Raw genomic sequence first — 14,557 nt, 5'->3', positions numbered from 1 at the left:
ACTCTAAAACCTCATCTAGTGAGGCAGGTCTAGCTATACTGTTCGGTGAGCTAGAGGGTGTTAAATTAGATGTAATATGTTTGAGTGAGGCTAGGAGGACAGATGAAGCCTATGCAGTGCTAAATAATGAGCTCGTTGTTTGCTATAGTTGGCTGGCTGAAAGAAGATAACTGGGCGTGGGGTTCCCTATCTACAGAAATATAGCTGGCAACATAGAGGAAGTCTATAGCATAAATGAAAGGGTGGTAGGTATCGTAATTAAACTCGATAAGAGATACAAAATAAAGGTGGTACAGGCTCGCGTGCCTACATCTAGCCATAATGACGCGTCAGTTGAAAGCGTCTATGGAGACGTGGAATTGTCAATGAATTAGTCAAAAACACAATACACAATGCTGGTGGGAGACTTCAATGCAAAGGTAGAAAAAAAGAAAGCTGGGGACCACGCAGTAGGAGATTACGGCATCGGTACTAAAATTGCGAGAAGGGAGCTACTAGTAGAATTTGCAGAACGCAATAGTTTACGTATCTTGAATACCTTCTACCCAAAAAGGAGGGAACCATAAGTGGACTAGGAGGAGCCCTAATGGCGAAAGTAAGAGTGAGTGAGTGATCAAACTTTATTTAACCAGCGGATTGAGGCGTGGGCCTAAGCCGCGCCAGGGGCGGTGGAGAGACCCCGTCTCTCAGCCGCCTCCCGTGCTCGCTGGATGGCCCATATTTGATCTGTCCGATCTGAGCTGATCAGCGCGGCTCTCCACCGCGCCCGAAGCTGTTCTGGGTAGACTGCATTGGCGTCCTTTATCTATGTGCATTCCCATAACATATGCTCTAGGGTGGCGCGTCTCATGCTACATAGTTTACACGAGTCATTCTACCAAATGTCGAGGCGCGAAGTAAGAGCGGAATATACTTTACACTGAGTGTGCACCCAGACATTGTGCAGGTTCTAAAAGTGCTTGGAAAGGTACGATGCAGAGATCATAGAATGGTACGGTCTCAACAATCGACCACTCAACAATCGACCACATTCATACTATCAAATGCTCAGAATACAACCAACTACTACACATACCCTTCATATATTACGAGAGGGCGTTCGATTCAGTAAAAATGTCAGCGGTCATACATAATCAGGGCGGAATCAGGGCGTCTACAAAGCATATATAAACATTCTGGAAGAAATATACAGGAAATCAACTGCCACCATAGTGCTTCATAAGAAAAGCAACAAAATACCAATCAAGAAGGGGTGTAAGGCAAGGGGATACAATCTCGCCAATCCTATTTACCACGTGCTTACAGGAGGTTTTCAGAAGCCTAGAATGGGAACAGTTAAAAATAAGAGTTAATGGAGAGTACCTTAGTAACCTGCGCTTTGCCGGTGACATTGCATTGCTGAGTAACTTAGGGGACAAATCGCAACTCATGATTACGGCGTTAGACAAGGAAAGCAGAAAGGTTGGTCTTAAAATTAACCGGCAGAAAACGAAAGTAGTGCACAACAACTTCGGAAAAGAGCAGCGCTTCGAGATAGTTAATAGTGCACTTGAAATTGTAGAAGACTGTCTACATAAGACAGGTAATACCTGTGGAACCGAACCACGAGATGGAAGTAACTAGAAGAATAAGAATGGGGTGGAGCACATTTGGCAAGCACTCTCAAATCATGACAGGTAGATTGCCACTATCCCTCAAGAGGAAGGTATATAACAGCTGAATCTTGCCGGAACTTTGCTATGGAGCAGAAACATGGAGACTTACAAAGAAGGTTCAGCTTAAATTGAGGACAAGACAGCGAGCGATGGAAAGGAAACTGATAGGTGTAACCTTAAGACCCAAGAAGAGAGCGGAGTAGATCAGGGAACCAACCGGGGTTAAGGATGTCATAGTTGAAATCAAGAAGAGGAAATGGACATGGGCCGGACATGTCACGCGTAGGCAGGATAACCACTGTCATTAAGCGTAACTGACTTGATTCCCAGCGAAGGCAAGCGGGTTATGGGGAGACAGAATGTTAGGTGGGCAGATGAGATTAGGAAGTTTGTGGGTATAAAGTGGCAGCAAGCACGGAACCCAGTTGACTGCTCAAACTTGGGAGAGGCCTTTGTCCTGCAGTGGCCGTAGTTTCGCTGATGATGATGATTATTTATTTATTTAATTCTTTTAAGAATGAAATATCACACCACCGGGGATATACATGACTTTCTGTGTGCTTCACATGCAGCCTAAGGAAACGTGAACACATAGACAATTTATTAATTATTCATTCCAGTTTGTACATAGAAACAGTAGAAAGTAAGAGAAGACAGTAAATGTTAAATCACTTGATGAGCTTTACAGTCTTCACATATCAGCTGTAGGCACTAGACGGAAGGGGCACCATACAGAATTGCACAAATCAATATGCACTTACACAAACGGAAAGATGTTTAACCGAAAAACACGTGTATCGTCATTGGATACTAAGTAGCTGTAAAGCAAAATGCAGATTAGCACATATTACGTTAACAGGAAAAGAATAGATATTACTGAAGCATATATTGCTGTATAATGCTTTTGAGGACGAAGGTGCACATCTGAAATATTTATGTTCTGACGCCCATAAATTCGGACATTCGCTAATTTTGGCACACTACTAAATGCACGAAAAGCCATGACTGGCCCTTCAGTTTGGTAATATATTACTGCTTTGTTCTCTGATGTCATACGATGAGGGGAGAATCGAACAATTTGAGAAAACCGTTTTGTCTCGTCATTGTGTTGTACTATTTTGCAATGTAGCTTTGTTTCTTCACCGTGGAAATTATGACAATTCTGCAACCGTTACACATGGTTCGCACATTCATTCTGCGTGAGACGATAGGTACACTCACGCTAATGCTCGTTTTTCTCCCCCAGGCACCAGCGGCATCAATATCAGCAGTGACCTGAGCAGCAGCTCGAGCAGCAGCCAGTCTTCCGACGAGTGGTCGACGCGCTCGCCACCGCGCAAGGTGCGCTATACTCATAAGAACGTTTCATGTATTTTCGCCATGATTAATATTTGTAATCGCGCATACACAGAATGAATCGAATAAACCTTTAATCAGGCAAGTAACTTGATCGTGGTATCGCATACTATTGGTGTTGTAATGTACTTTGGTGGTTAATTCAGTCAGTGGCATTGGAGGTGCGGAAAGAATCTTCCGGCATGGCATAATGCTCCCTACCAATGTAGGCACTGAAGTAGTTTCGATTTGGAAGCTAGAATAGGCGAGGCTTTTTGCGCAAAGAATGAAGGGTACAACCATGATAACGCTCGCAATTTTGTCACCCGCGTGACTGCCAATGTTCACTCATCAGGGCTTTGTCGTAGTCGTCCACTCCCATCTATGTCTACTACAAAGTCATTACCAACAAGGTAACTTGCGAAAATTCATTCAGTAGTCACATATTTCGTTTGATTTCTCTTGACACTTGTGCTTGGGAGATTTCCGTGTGGACTGGCATAAAGACCACACCTCCAACTTGGCAGTCCAGACTCTAGGAAAAAATTACGGCATATCAACGGGGTTAATGGTGAAGAGTGGGGCGAAGCTCTTGATATAAAAGACACCTCGTTCCACACCTCAAATGAAACTCCTGAGTAACATTTCATTGAACAATGTCGTTTGTTACTTCCGGTTTTAGTTTTGCTTTCGATATGACCGCCTTATGGTCGGTGAAATCCACCGAGAGCGGTCCTTGCACTGGTTGTACGTTAAAGTTTACAAACATGACGTCAATGCACGTTCCCCTGATGGTCGTCTTGTGATCGGGGTAATCGAACAAGATGCACCTGAGTCCGTACCTGCTCGTCATGTATTGCATTAACCAATGTTTGTGCGGGTCCGATACGTCGACGTTGAAGCCGCCGACGAGCAGGAACGGTCTCGACCTGTCGTATAGGCTCATATGGAAGAACTTTTTGACGTCTTCGATTGGAAGATTTGGCGCCACGTGCAGCTTCTCGTGCGGCCTGGCGCCGCTTCCGCTTTGCTTCGGCATCGCGCGCTCGTACGTCGGTATCTTGTCAGTGCCGCCATGCGGATTCACGGCATGCTTCTGCTTCGCACACCTGCACATCTGGGTTCCTTCTTTGAGCACGAGCCGCCGCCTGCATGCGCGCACGCCGCTCAGCAGCCTTGTCCATCCGCTTACCATCTGAACGCGCGCGCGCGCCATAACGGCGCTTTATATGAATGAAAAGATTGGATGGATTGATATGGCTGTACCCTTTAGATCAGGCGGTAGCTAACGCCACCAAGCCGTAATACTTAGTGAATCAAAAACTAGATTTTTTGTCCTTTAAATAGTGAGGTTGAGGACAGCTACTTTGCAGAAAAGTGTTTAACTTTCACTCGTGCCTTGAATTTAGGCACCAATCAGATAACCTCCTTCTACTTAATTCTACCCGCTTAAAGACTATTTTGCCTTCCCTGTCCCTAAACCCCAGTGCATTGAAAAACTCTGCGCTATCATACTGAAATATAGGGTGAAGCCCTTTACAGAACATTATCAAGTGTTCGGCAGTTTCCTCCTACTCTCCACACGCACTGCATACCATGTCTACCAATTCGTATTTGGCCCGATATGTCTTGGTTCGCAATACTCCCGTCCTGGCCTCAAACAGTAAAGAACTACACTGAGAATTATCATATAGATCCTTTCTTTTGCAATTTCCTGCTTAAAAATTTGATATAACTTCAGAGTGGACTTCTTGATCATGCCGATTCTCCACATATCGGTCTTAGCTACCTTCACCTTCTTCTTAACCGATAAGTCTTTTTGGTTTGGCTTCCTGCTGTTTTCTAAGTATTTACCAGTAATTTTGCTGGTTCGTTTCCTCCATTTTGTACCAACATTCTTCAACTACAAGTAGCTGAATACCTTCCTAGCCCAACGCTCTTCCCCCAATTCTCTCAGTCCCTTCTCAAATTTTATCTTGCTGCTAGCTTCTTTGCCTTCAAATGATGTCCACCCCATATCACCTTGTACTCCCTGATTTGGTGTATTCTCGTGAGCTCCTATAAGGCAAACCTACATATTCCACATTGCTTTATTTGTAATCTTGCTTGAACTTCTGATCTCATGCGCAAGATCGCATCGCCGAACGTCAGACCAGGAACGATGGCCTGTTTGAATATTCCTCTCAAAACATTATACATATTGTAATTCCACAGTGCCCTGTTTTTCATCACTGCTGCATTCCTGTTACCTTTGGTCATCCCGTATATTTCGTGTTCATTTAGTTACTCGGTTCCAATGCTTATCTATACGCCCCGATATTTATACATATCTGTTATCTCTAGCGTGACCTCCTGTATTCTAAACTAACTACCTTCATTATTATTAAAAATCATGACTGCTGATTTTTCCTCACTGAATCTGAAATCTAACCTATCTCCCTCATTACCGCAGATGTCCATCAATCTCTGCAAATCTTACTTGTTGTCGGTAATCAGCACTATATCATCTGCGTACATCAATGCTGGTAGTGCCTGTTCAATGAATTTTCCTTGTTAGACGAAAGAGAAGTTGAAGCCAATTCCACTCCCCTCTAATTTGGCCTCTAAATCTTGATTGATATGTGGGGTTTACGTCCCAAAACCACCATATGATTATGAGAGACGCCGTAGTGGAGGGCTCCGGAAATTTTGACCACCTGGGGTTCTTTAACGTGCACCCAAATCTGAGTAGGCCTCTAAATCTTGTAGGTACATTATGAATAGCAAGGGTGACAGAGGACACCCCTGCCTAAGCCCCCGTTTTACCTCTGCGGGCCTGGATACCTGTTTTTCCCACTTTATAACTACCTTGTTACTTTTATAGATATCCTTTAAAACATTAATAACTCTATCTACCACACCTTGTGTGTCCAGTATTCCCCACAAGTCCTCTTGAACCACGCTATCGTACGCTCCCTTGATATCCAAAGATGCTAACTACAGGATCCTGTGTTCCTTTTCTGCTGTTTCGACGCACTGCGTCAGTGAGAACAGATTTTCTTCCAACCTCCTGTGCTTCCGAAACACACTCTGTAGTTCCCCCAGCACCCCCAGATCCTCTATCCATGTCTGCAGTCTTTCCTTTATAACCTGCATCGCCAGCCTGTAGACCACTGATGTCACCTTTATTTTATTATAGAGCGCCATCTGGTGTACGACGCCGCTGAAGAACACGCTTTTGTCGTCGTGAGATCGCCTCTTTCCTTCCGTGCGCGTGACGTGATTCCTGTTTTCATAAAACTGACCTTTATTAGTTATCACACTACAAGGAATGACCGCTAGTATAGTGTAATTTGCACTTTTCAGCGTATATGCATTTCGTTATTGGCAGAGACTGGTGCGCCGCGCGGCGCACGAGCCACCCCCACAAGGGAACGGCTGCTGCGCCGCACGGAAGTGACGTCATGCATTTTTTGGTTAGGCGCTTTGTTTGAATAGTCGGGAGTGTCTAGCGGTACGTCTAGACATAACTACAAAAGCAGTTAAAATTACGTCCAAACGAAAACCTGAACGAAAATGTTAGTTAGGTTTAGCGTGACAACAATACAAAACCGGTTTGTTTGCCTTGTCAAGCTGGTCGGCAGCTGTGGCGTAGTTGTTCAAAGCAACACATCAACTGATGAGATAGCTGGTTCAAGTCCCATTGCAGTTATCGATACTTTCTCTTTTTTTTTTTTGTTTACGCATGTATTGCGCCTCCTTCTCAGCCCAACTTGCTGCTGGTGACGGTCCCGTCCACAGGCTCTTTAAAATTGGATCTTCGATAACTCTTGCACGATTGACTATATTCATTATGATAAAGTGTTTTGCGAATTAGTGCTCTTAATCGGCGAGACGCAAGAAGACACAAAAAACTCGAATGCAGCTGGCTGCATTGGTTTTTTCGGCACAGGTGTAAGGAATGTTGATTTCCACGGTTTATCAAAGCTTTGATGACAGAAAGGTGCACTGCAACGTAGTCTCGGGCAACTTTTTTTATGTCGCTCAGTGTGCCATCACCTGACGAGGTAACCGGCAGGCCGCTTTCTTTAAAAATGCTGACGTGTCACTGCAATGTTCTAGGCGTTCAGCACTTGATAAACAATGCCGAAGAGCAAGTGCCAACGGCGTTAGCCCATCTAACTACTAAACAGCTTGTCTGCCTTTCTCAATAACACGCGCGGCCTGTGACAGCACGGGAGCATGCACGTAGCAACGGATGAGAACGGCCGTATGTGTTCGTACTTGACAAAACAGACGGCAATGCAGAAGCTCTGGCCTTCGTAGATCACAGGCTTCGTAAGAACAGTACAATAAAGTAGTTTCCATCCACCGTATGAACACTTCGCCGACGCACTGGGGTTTCATGCATGTGCGTCCGGTTAGTCACACGTGAACTGTGAGAAAGCATTTATTTCATCGTCGACCTTGTCCTTCACGACAAGCAAAACTCGGCAGCAAGAACACTTTCACCTTTGACAACACCACGCTTGGCATTGCAATCTAGAAAATGAAGTACGTCCAACAACTGTAATCCGCACATCATACTGAGAAACTTTATGGCGCACACACTCAGATGAAGCTGCGGCGCGGTGGACGGCCGCGCTAGCTCCAACCACCAGGTTCAACTAAGCATCCAGCAATCACATGAAGGAGCGACGACGCTCCAGTCCTCCTTGGGAGTGGCCTAGGCCATGGCCACATAATTTCATCGAAGTTCTCACCACCTAACACATCGCAGGCGGCTACCATCTTGCAGTAGTTACCTTTCGCAGCCACAGCGCCCACGGCGCCCCCTGTATTCAAAATACTTGTAATATGTATTTATATAACAAACCTAGGCTAGTTGACTCGTTAAACACCTGCATAGTAAAATTTTTGTAGGTTTAACGCAATATACATGAATAATTTACACAATTAACTATCTTTAGGTAATAATTTTTAAAGTGACGTCACTTCCATTCGGCGCAGGAGCCCCTTCTGTGTGGGGCTGGCTGCTGCGCCGCGCGGCGCAGGAAAAGCTGCCTTTGTTATTTGTACAAGTACCGCCCTCTACTGTCAGTTCCAGAACTAACGAGAGGTGTCTACATACGACGCGACGCTCAGCCCACGCCTTAAAGAGCCTCGTCCCTGAAATCCACCTGAAAACGAAAACCAATAATCTATTTTTAGTGCAACACGCTCTCCCAGGACCTATATAACAACAGGCATCTAAACTAATTTTTTGTGCACTTGTCTAGCATTCGAGGTTTTTTTTTTTTTTCTAAAGTGTTCGATAAATTCTCTCCATTTGCACTTTGTTTTTTTTTACATGCTGTCTAAGTAATTTTTTTTTCTTTTATTCTTAACCGAGAGTCCCACCGCAGTCGCTTTGGTCTTTATGACGTTTGTCTGCTTAATAATAGTGACGAACCTTTGTATCTTGAATGAATAATAAACTGAAACTGAAACAGAAATAGACGGAATCCACATAGCTGTTATCTACGGAATTCCCGATTGCGCTGAAAGATTGGGTGCTAGCAGGAGTATCAGCTATAGCGAAGACAGGTCAATTGTGCGCCGTGCCTGAACCAATGAACAACGCAAAAGTTAAGTCTTCAAAAGGTATTAGTTAACGCAGAGTGCCTATGTAGCCAGCGTTTTGACAGGGGCTCTCTCATTTGTCCCTTGAAAAAATAATAAAACCACTTATCGGCTCCAATAACAACCCGTGTCCAATCCTGACAGATAAAAATTATTAAGATAAGACTTGCGTAAGCTTCGGTGTTTGTTTGCGATCTCGGAGGAATACTGCGGAATATGGCACATTTCAGAATCAAAGTCAGAGGGAGCCGACAAAATTGCTCAACACACAGGTTTTCAAGGTGCTGAGGAGTAAAGGCACAAACCTTACTCGAGCCTATACGGTATTCGAGCTCAAGAGGGAAAACTATTCTACATGCCACGGAGATATTTTTAAAATATCTAATAACAATAACACTTGAAAACCATTTCAATACTTACACGTGTACCTTAGGCGCGAGGACGGAAAAAAGGTAACTTTTAGCGCTTATTTATTTGTTCAACGCAACTGTAATGAAAACAAGCAGGTAATGAAGCGAAAGATGGTATAGGCGACATGAATCGCACTTTTTTTAGTGTATTGGGATGTGATATTTATGCGAAGAAGGTAAAACGGGCAAGAAAACAGCTGTCGCAAACAGCGACCGAACATGCTCAACCTGAAGATTGAATAATAATAATAATAATAATAATAATAATAATAATTATAATAATAATAATAATAATAATAATAATAATTCAATCAATAATTTATTTAACATGTCCTGGAACAACCATGAAGTTCTAGGGCAGGCGCGCGCAAAAATAAATCGATACAAATAAACTATACAATACAGACGCACTTCCGAAAATTCAAATACGCCTAAAAGAGTACGCCTAGTACGCCTAAAATACGCCTAAAAGAGTACAATAATGATCTTACACCCAATAAACAATTGTATCGGGCCAGTTGGTAAGGATCCATCTTGCTAGGAAGCAGAGCCACTATTACACAGAACACACAACACAAGCGCTTGTGTAGTGTGTTCTGTGTAATAGTGGCTGCGCTTCTTAGCAAGATGAGCCTTACACCTTCATTGGCTTCAGTATCTCCTGGTTCTCGCTGAATTTATGCGTTAGGAGGCACACAAATGGCATTATGCGCTTTCTTTTTTTCTTCTTTCTAGCTCCCGCGACGCAGGTGGACCTTCACCACTCGGCGCAGTGGGTCATCTCAGCTTGTGAGTAGCAACGACCATGCGGGTGAGAAAAATGACTTCGCAATTGTGATAACACGTGTGGGATGCCTTTCGAAAATGGATTTTACATACCACCTTTGTGACGTCCAAACAGGCTAAAGACAGATATAAACGTAAAAGTAAACGTGCACCCCTGTTTTTCAAGAAATTGGTGTGATATTTTCAAGGGCAAGTAATTGAATTTTGTCACAATTTATAACTTCTTGAAAGCAAGGACAGTACATTCCTATCACTATTTAAAATAAAGGAATTACATTAAAATACCTTTAACGAAAGTTTATATTTCGTTGAACAACTCTTACTTTGTATACAAATCAAATGCCATGAAATCTGAAACCTTCGTTTCATGGTTCTCATACCTTGTTTTGCACTTGGATCAATTTATCGTTTAATGTTTGTTTTCAATTTTGGCTAACTTTTTATGCCGTAAGGGTAGCGAACACGTTACATTTTGGTCAAAAGTGATTGTAAAAAACTTAAGCAATTTTTAATTACTCACTTTAAGCAACCTAACATACGAGTTTGCAAAAGAATTAAGTCACGGCATTGCTCGTTACGGCAAAATAGTAATTGCTCCCAAATGAACGTACCGATTATCCCTAAGCCCTCAGCGCCCAGTGGCTGCGAAGTAACTGTCCCAAGGTGGTTCTCAGACCTTCGACACATTATAGGGTGCTAAGAATCTCTGGGTCCAGACAGGCCACCATTATAAACTTGGCTACGTTGAACTCCGTTGGCATTCGCCAATGAGTTATTGTAAGCTCCCCCGTGTGATCACATTGCGATCTCCAGGAACCATTAGACCCTCTCGGAAAATCTTGGTGAGTTTACGCGTATATGTGAGAGTAAATTCGCACTATAATGATGTTTATGTCCGCGGCCTGCTTCGCCCGCCTGCGCTCGGCATCACGGGCCCTTCGCCGCGCTGCCTTGTCTTCAACCGGCGCCACATCTTCAGCGACGCGTGCAATGCTCGCATTCGATTGCGTTGTACTCGTTGTTGAAGGTATCGCAGTCGAGGTTGATGCCTGCGATGGATCCATACCTATGACGACTTGCCGATCTCGAGCAAGTCGCGGCTGCGCGCGCTGCCACGGAGTGGAGGGTGGAGCGCGCGCAATCACGTGGTGTGTGACGTCGCTGCGCCGTTGCTACAGACGCTCTTTTCCGCTCCTCGCGCCGTTGCTAGGGGAGAGGAGGAGGCGCATCGCGGACGACATATTCAGGGTCGCTTATAAAGGGCATTCGCACTTAAAATATTCCTGGCAACGTGAAAAAAATACTACAGAATCAGTGAGAGGGTGGCAGGTATCATAATTGGGTTTAACAAAAGGTAAAGGTGAAGGTCGCACAAGCCTAGGCGCCTACATCGAGCCGTGATTATATCGAGTCATGATGATGCCAAAGTAGGCAATAAACGGGCCGGAGACCATGCAGTAGAGGAATATAGCATCGGCTTTAGAAATGCCAGATGGGAGTTATTGGTGAAGTTCGCCGAATGTAATAATTTACAGATCTTGAATACATTCTTCAGAAAGCAGGCTAACCGTAAGTGGACGTAGTGAAGTCCTAATGAAGAAACTAAAAATGAAATAGATTTCGTTCTGTGTGCACACCAAGGCATTATTTGGCTAGATTTGATTCAGTGACCATAGAAGGGTAAGAGCTCGTATTCTCCTAGAATTAAAAAAACAATGCGTAAACTGATACGCCAGAAGACAATAATAAGGTATCGATGAGAAAGTACAGGAATTTACAATTTCACTTCAGAATAGATTCGTGGTTCTAAATGAGGTAACCGACATAAGCGTTGACAGAACGAACGATAACCTTACTGGTATCATCAAGGAGTGTGCAAAGGAAGTCGGAGCCACAGTCACTATAGACAGGACTCACGCATACTATGTCAGGAGACAAGAAATCTCATAAAAAGACGACAAATCCTCAAAGCCTCAAATATAACTGACCTAAGGGAGCTATTGGAGCCTTCAAAGTTAATGAAGAGGCTTAAGGTAGCCGTCACCAAAAGGTATCCCATGGAGAGAATTGAGCAGGCTGCAAAGGCGCCAGAAGACCTAAATCTGCAAAAGCGAACTTGTTCATAGCAAAAATCTGACCTATGAATTAAGAAACAAGGGAGGCGATGTCATAACAAATAGGAAAAGGATATTTGAGGTGATGGAGGATTTCTACAAAGAGCTGCACAGAAGACACAATAACCAATGTGATATTGTCAGAAGCAATAATTGCTCACAGCAATTCTACATCCTACCGATAACTATAAGGAAAGTAGGAAAGGCCCTAAAGCGATAACTATAAGGAAAGTAGGAAAGGCCCTAAAGGAATGCAAAGAGGGAAAGCCGCTGGGGAAGATAACGTAACAACGAACCTGCTCAAGGATGTCGAAGTGATTTTGTAAGAAAAGCTGGCCACTTTATATTGTTTTTTGACTGGAGTTGTACCAGAATCTTGGAAGAACGAGAACATTTTTATGCCATAAAAAAGGAGACCTCAAAAACTTCAAGAATTACAGACCGATGAGCTTACTGTCTTTTCTCTACAAACTATTTACAGAAATATTAGCTAATGGGATTAAGGCGACATTAGAGTTGAATAAACCGAATCAGCAAGCAGTATTTTGTACAAGCTACTCGACAATATACCACATTCATACCAACAATAACGTGGTACAGAAATGAGCGGAATACAACCAAACCCTATACATAGCCCTCACAGACTACGAGAAGGTATTTGACCCAGTCTAGACGTCTGCAGTGATGCAGACGCTACGGAATCAGGTTATGGATGAACCCTACATACTGGAAGAAATCTACTGCGTATTTACAGCCACGTACCCAAAGGAAGCGACAGGATTCTAATAAAGAAAGCCGTAGGGCAGGAAGACAGGATCTCTCCAATGCTCTTTTCCACGGATTTACACGAGGTTTTCAGGGTCCTCGATTGACAAGAGTCAGGAATTAAAGTTAATAGATAGCATCTTAGTAACCTGTGATTGGCTGATAACATCGCCTTGATGTGTAACTGAACTGGACATGGAAAGCAAAAGAGTAGGTCTGAAAATTACTATGCATAAACTAATATGCAACAGTCCTGGCAGAAAGAGCACTTTATGATAGGTGGAGAGACACTGGCAGTTGTAAAGAAATATGTCTACTTATGACAGGTGATAACCACGGAGCCGAACTGTGAGTGAAATAACTAAAAAATTAAAGATGGATGGATCACATTCGGCAAGCATTCTCAAATTCTGAATCTGCCACTAACCCTGAAGGGGTAACCATGTAACAGCTGCCTTTTGCCGGTACTTACCTACGAAGGAGAAACCTGGAGGCTTACAAAGAGAGTTCAGTTTGAATTGAGGACGACGCGGCGAGTGATAGAAATAAAAGTGATAGGTGTAACCTTAAGAGACGAGAAGAGGGCAGAGTGGGACAGGGAAGAAACCAGTGTTAAGGATATCATAGTTGGAATCAACAAGTAGTGGACATGGGCCGGGCACGTAGCACGTAGGCAGATAAACCGCTGGCCATTAAGGGTAACTGACAGGATTCCCATGGAAGTCAAACGCACGAAGGGGAGGCTGAAGGTTACGTGGGCCAATGAGATTTAAAAGTTCGCAAGTATAACGTGGCAGCAGAAAGCACAAGACAGGGTTGATTGGTGGTGTGGAGCTTGGGCTAGTAGGTATGGCATGACGATAGTTATAGCGCGAGAACAAAACGACGACGTGTCCTTCGTGTCCTTCTTGTCTTTGTGTCGTCGTTTTGTTCTCGCGCTATAACTATCGCCTTGATTGGTGGATCATGGGAGAGGCGTTTGTGATGCAGTAGGCGTAGTCAGAATAATGATGATGATGTTGATGATGATGATGTAGTTTTATTTACCTTTAGGCTTTTGTGTTACTGAACCTGTAAACTATTATTTGACATTTGTAAGGGCGTATAGCCAGCAGCCGACTTTAGTCAGTACGTTTCAGTTTCAGTTTCAGTTTTATTGAGCATTTTCTTCACAGAGTTGCGAAAAAGAAAACGCAAGGATAAGAGCAAAAAGCTGCTATGCTAGCAGCTTGACAAGGCTCCTACCCCTTTTCACTTGGCATTACAAAATCCGCAGAGCACAAACATGAAAAAACAATTTGACGTCGATTTTAAAAACTTCAAGAAATTAGGAAATAAAAAGAAAATGCATCAAAATTACATCAGTTTCAGGTTTACATAAAATAAGCAAACCACAAGGAGAGAAAAACAACGAATGAAAAAAGAAAACAGCGTACGGTCAATCATGAAACAATTCACACGTTGCTAAACGGCTACCAAAGTATTACAAAATGATTATACGACGTTTACAACACTGGGTATGCGAAAAGCACAAGTTTTGATGCACGAGGGCAACACTGACGAGTGAAATGTTGTATGTTTTACTCGTAAAAAAAAGCAACGAAAAAAATGTCAAAGAAAGCAAACTTCGTAGGATGCCATGTTACACACGAGCACTATTATAGGGTGTTTCATTTACATTTCGTATTTTAGCCGGACCATATTTTACCATATTTTCAAATATGGTAAAACAAGCAGGAATACAGCGTTCAAGTCTTCTCAAACCATGATTACTTCACGAATAAGGAACGAACCAGGAAGGCCTTTTCCGAATGTCGTAATGGGATTGTGTATTTTTATGAGGTTACACAGTTTAGGAAAACAAGCGTTGTTTAATAGGAAGCTTTGTTTG

At 43.3% G+C, this 14,557-nt stretch overlaps 1 protein-coding gene across 2 annotated transcripts in view; it reads left to right on the top strand.

Moving 5' to 3' along the window:
* The window catches only part of LOC142803224 (uncharacterized), a 42,080-nt gene that overhangs the window by 18,787 nt on the left and 8,736 nt on the right, over window positions 1-14,557 (top strand). For both annotated transcript variants that reach the window (XM_075888328.1, XM_075888327.1), the window contains exons 5-6: window positions 2,902-2,996; window positions 9,737-9,812. In XM_075888328.1, coding sequence (XP_075744443.1) covers window positions 2,902-2,996; window positions 9,737-9,812 — 171 coding nt within the window. The remainder of the gene's footprint in view (window positions 1-2,901; window positions 2,997-9,736; window positions 9,813-14,557) is intronic.

This window comes from Rhipicephalus microplus, chromosome 3 (genome assembly GCF_043290135.1).
Source record: "Rhipicephalus microplus isolate Deutch F79 chromosome 3, USDA_Rmic, whole genome shotgun sequence".
Taxonomy (NCBI): domain Eukaryota; kingdom Metazoa; phylum Arthropoda; class Arachnida; order Ixodida; family Ixodidae; genus Rhipicephalus; species Rhipicephalus microplus.
This window is presented reverse-complemented; position numbering and strand designations above follow the sequence as displayed.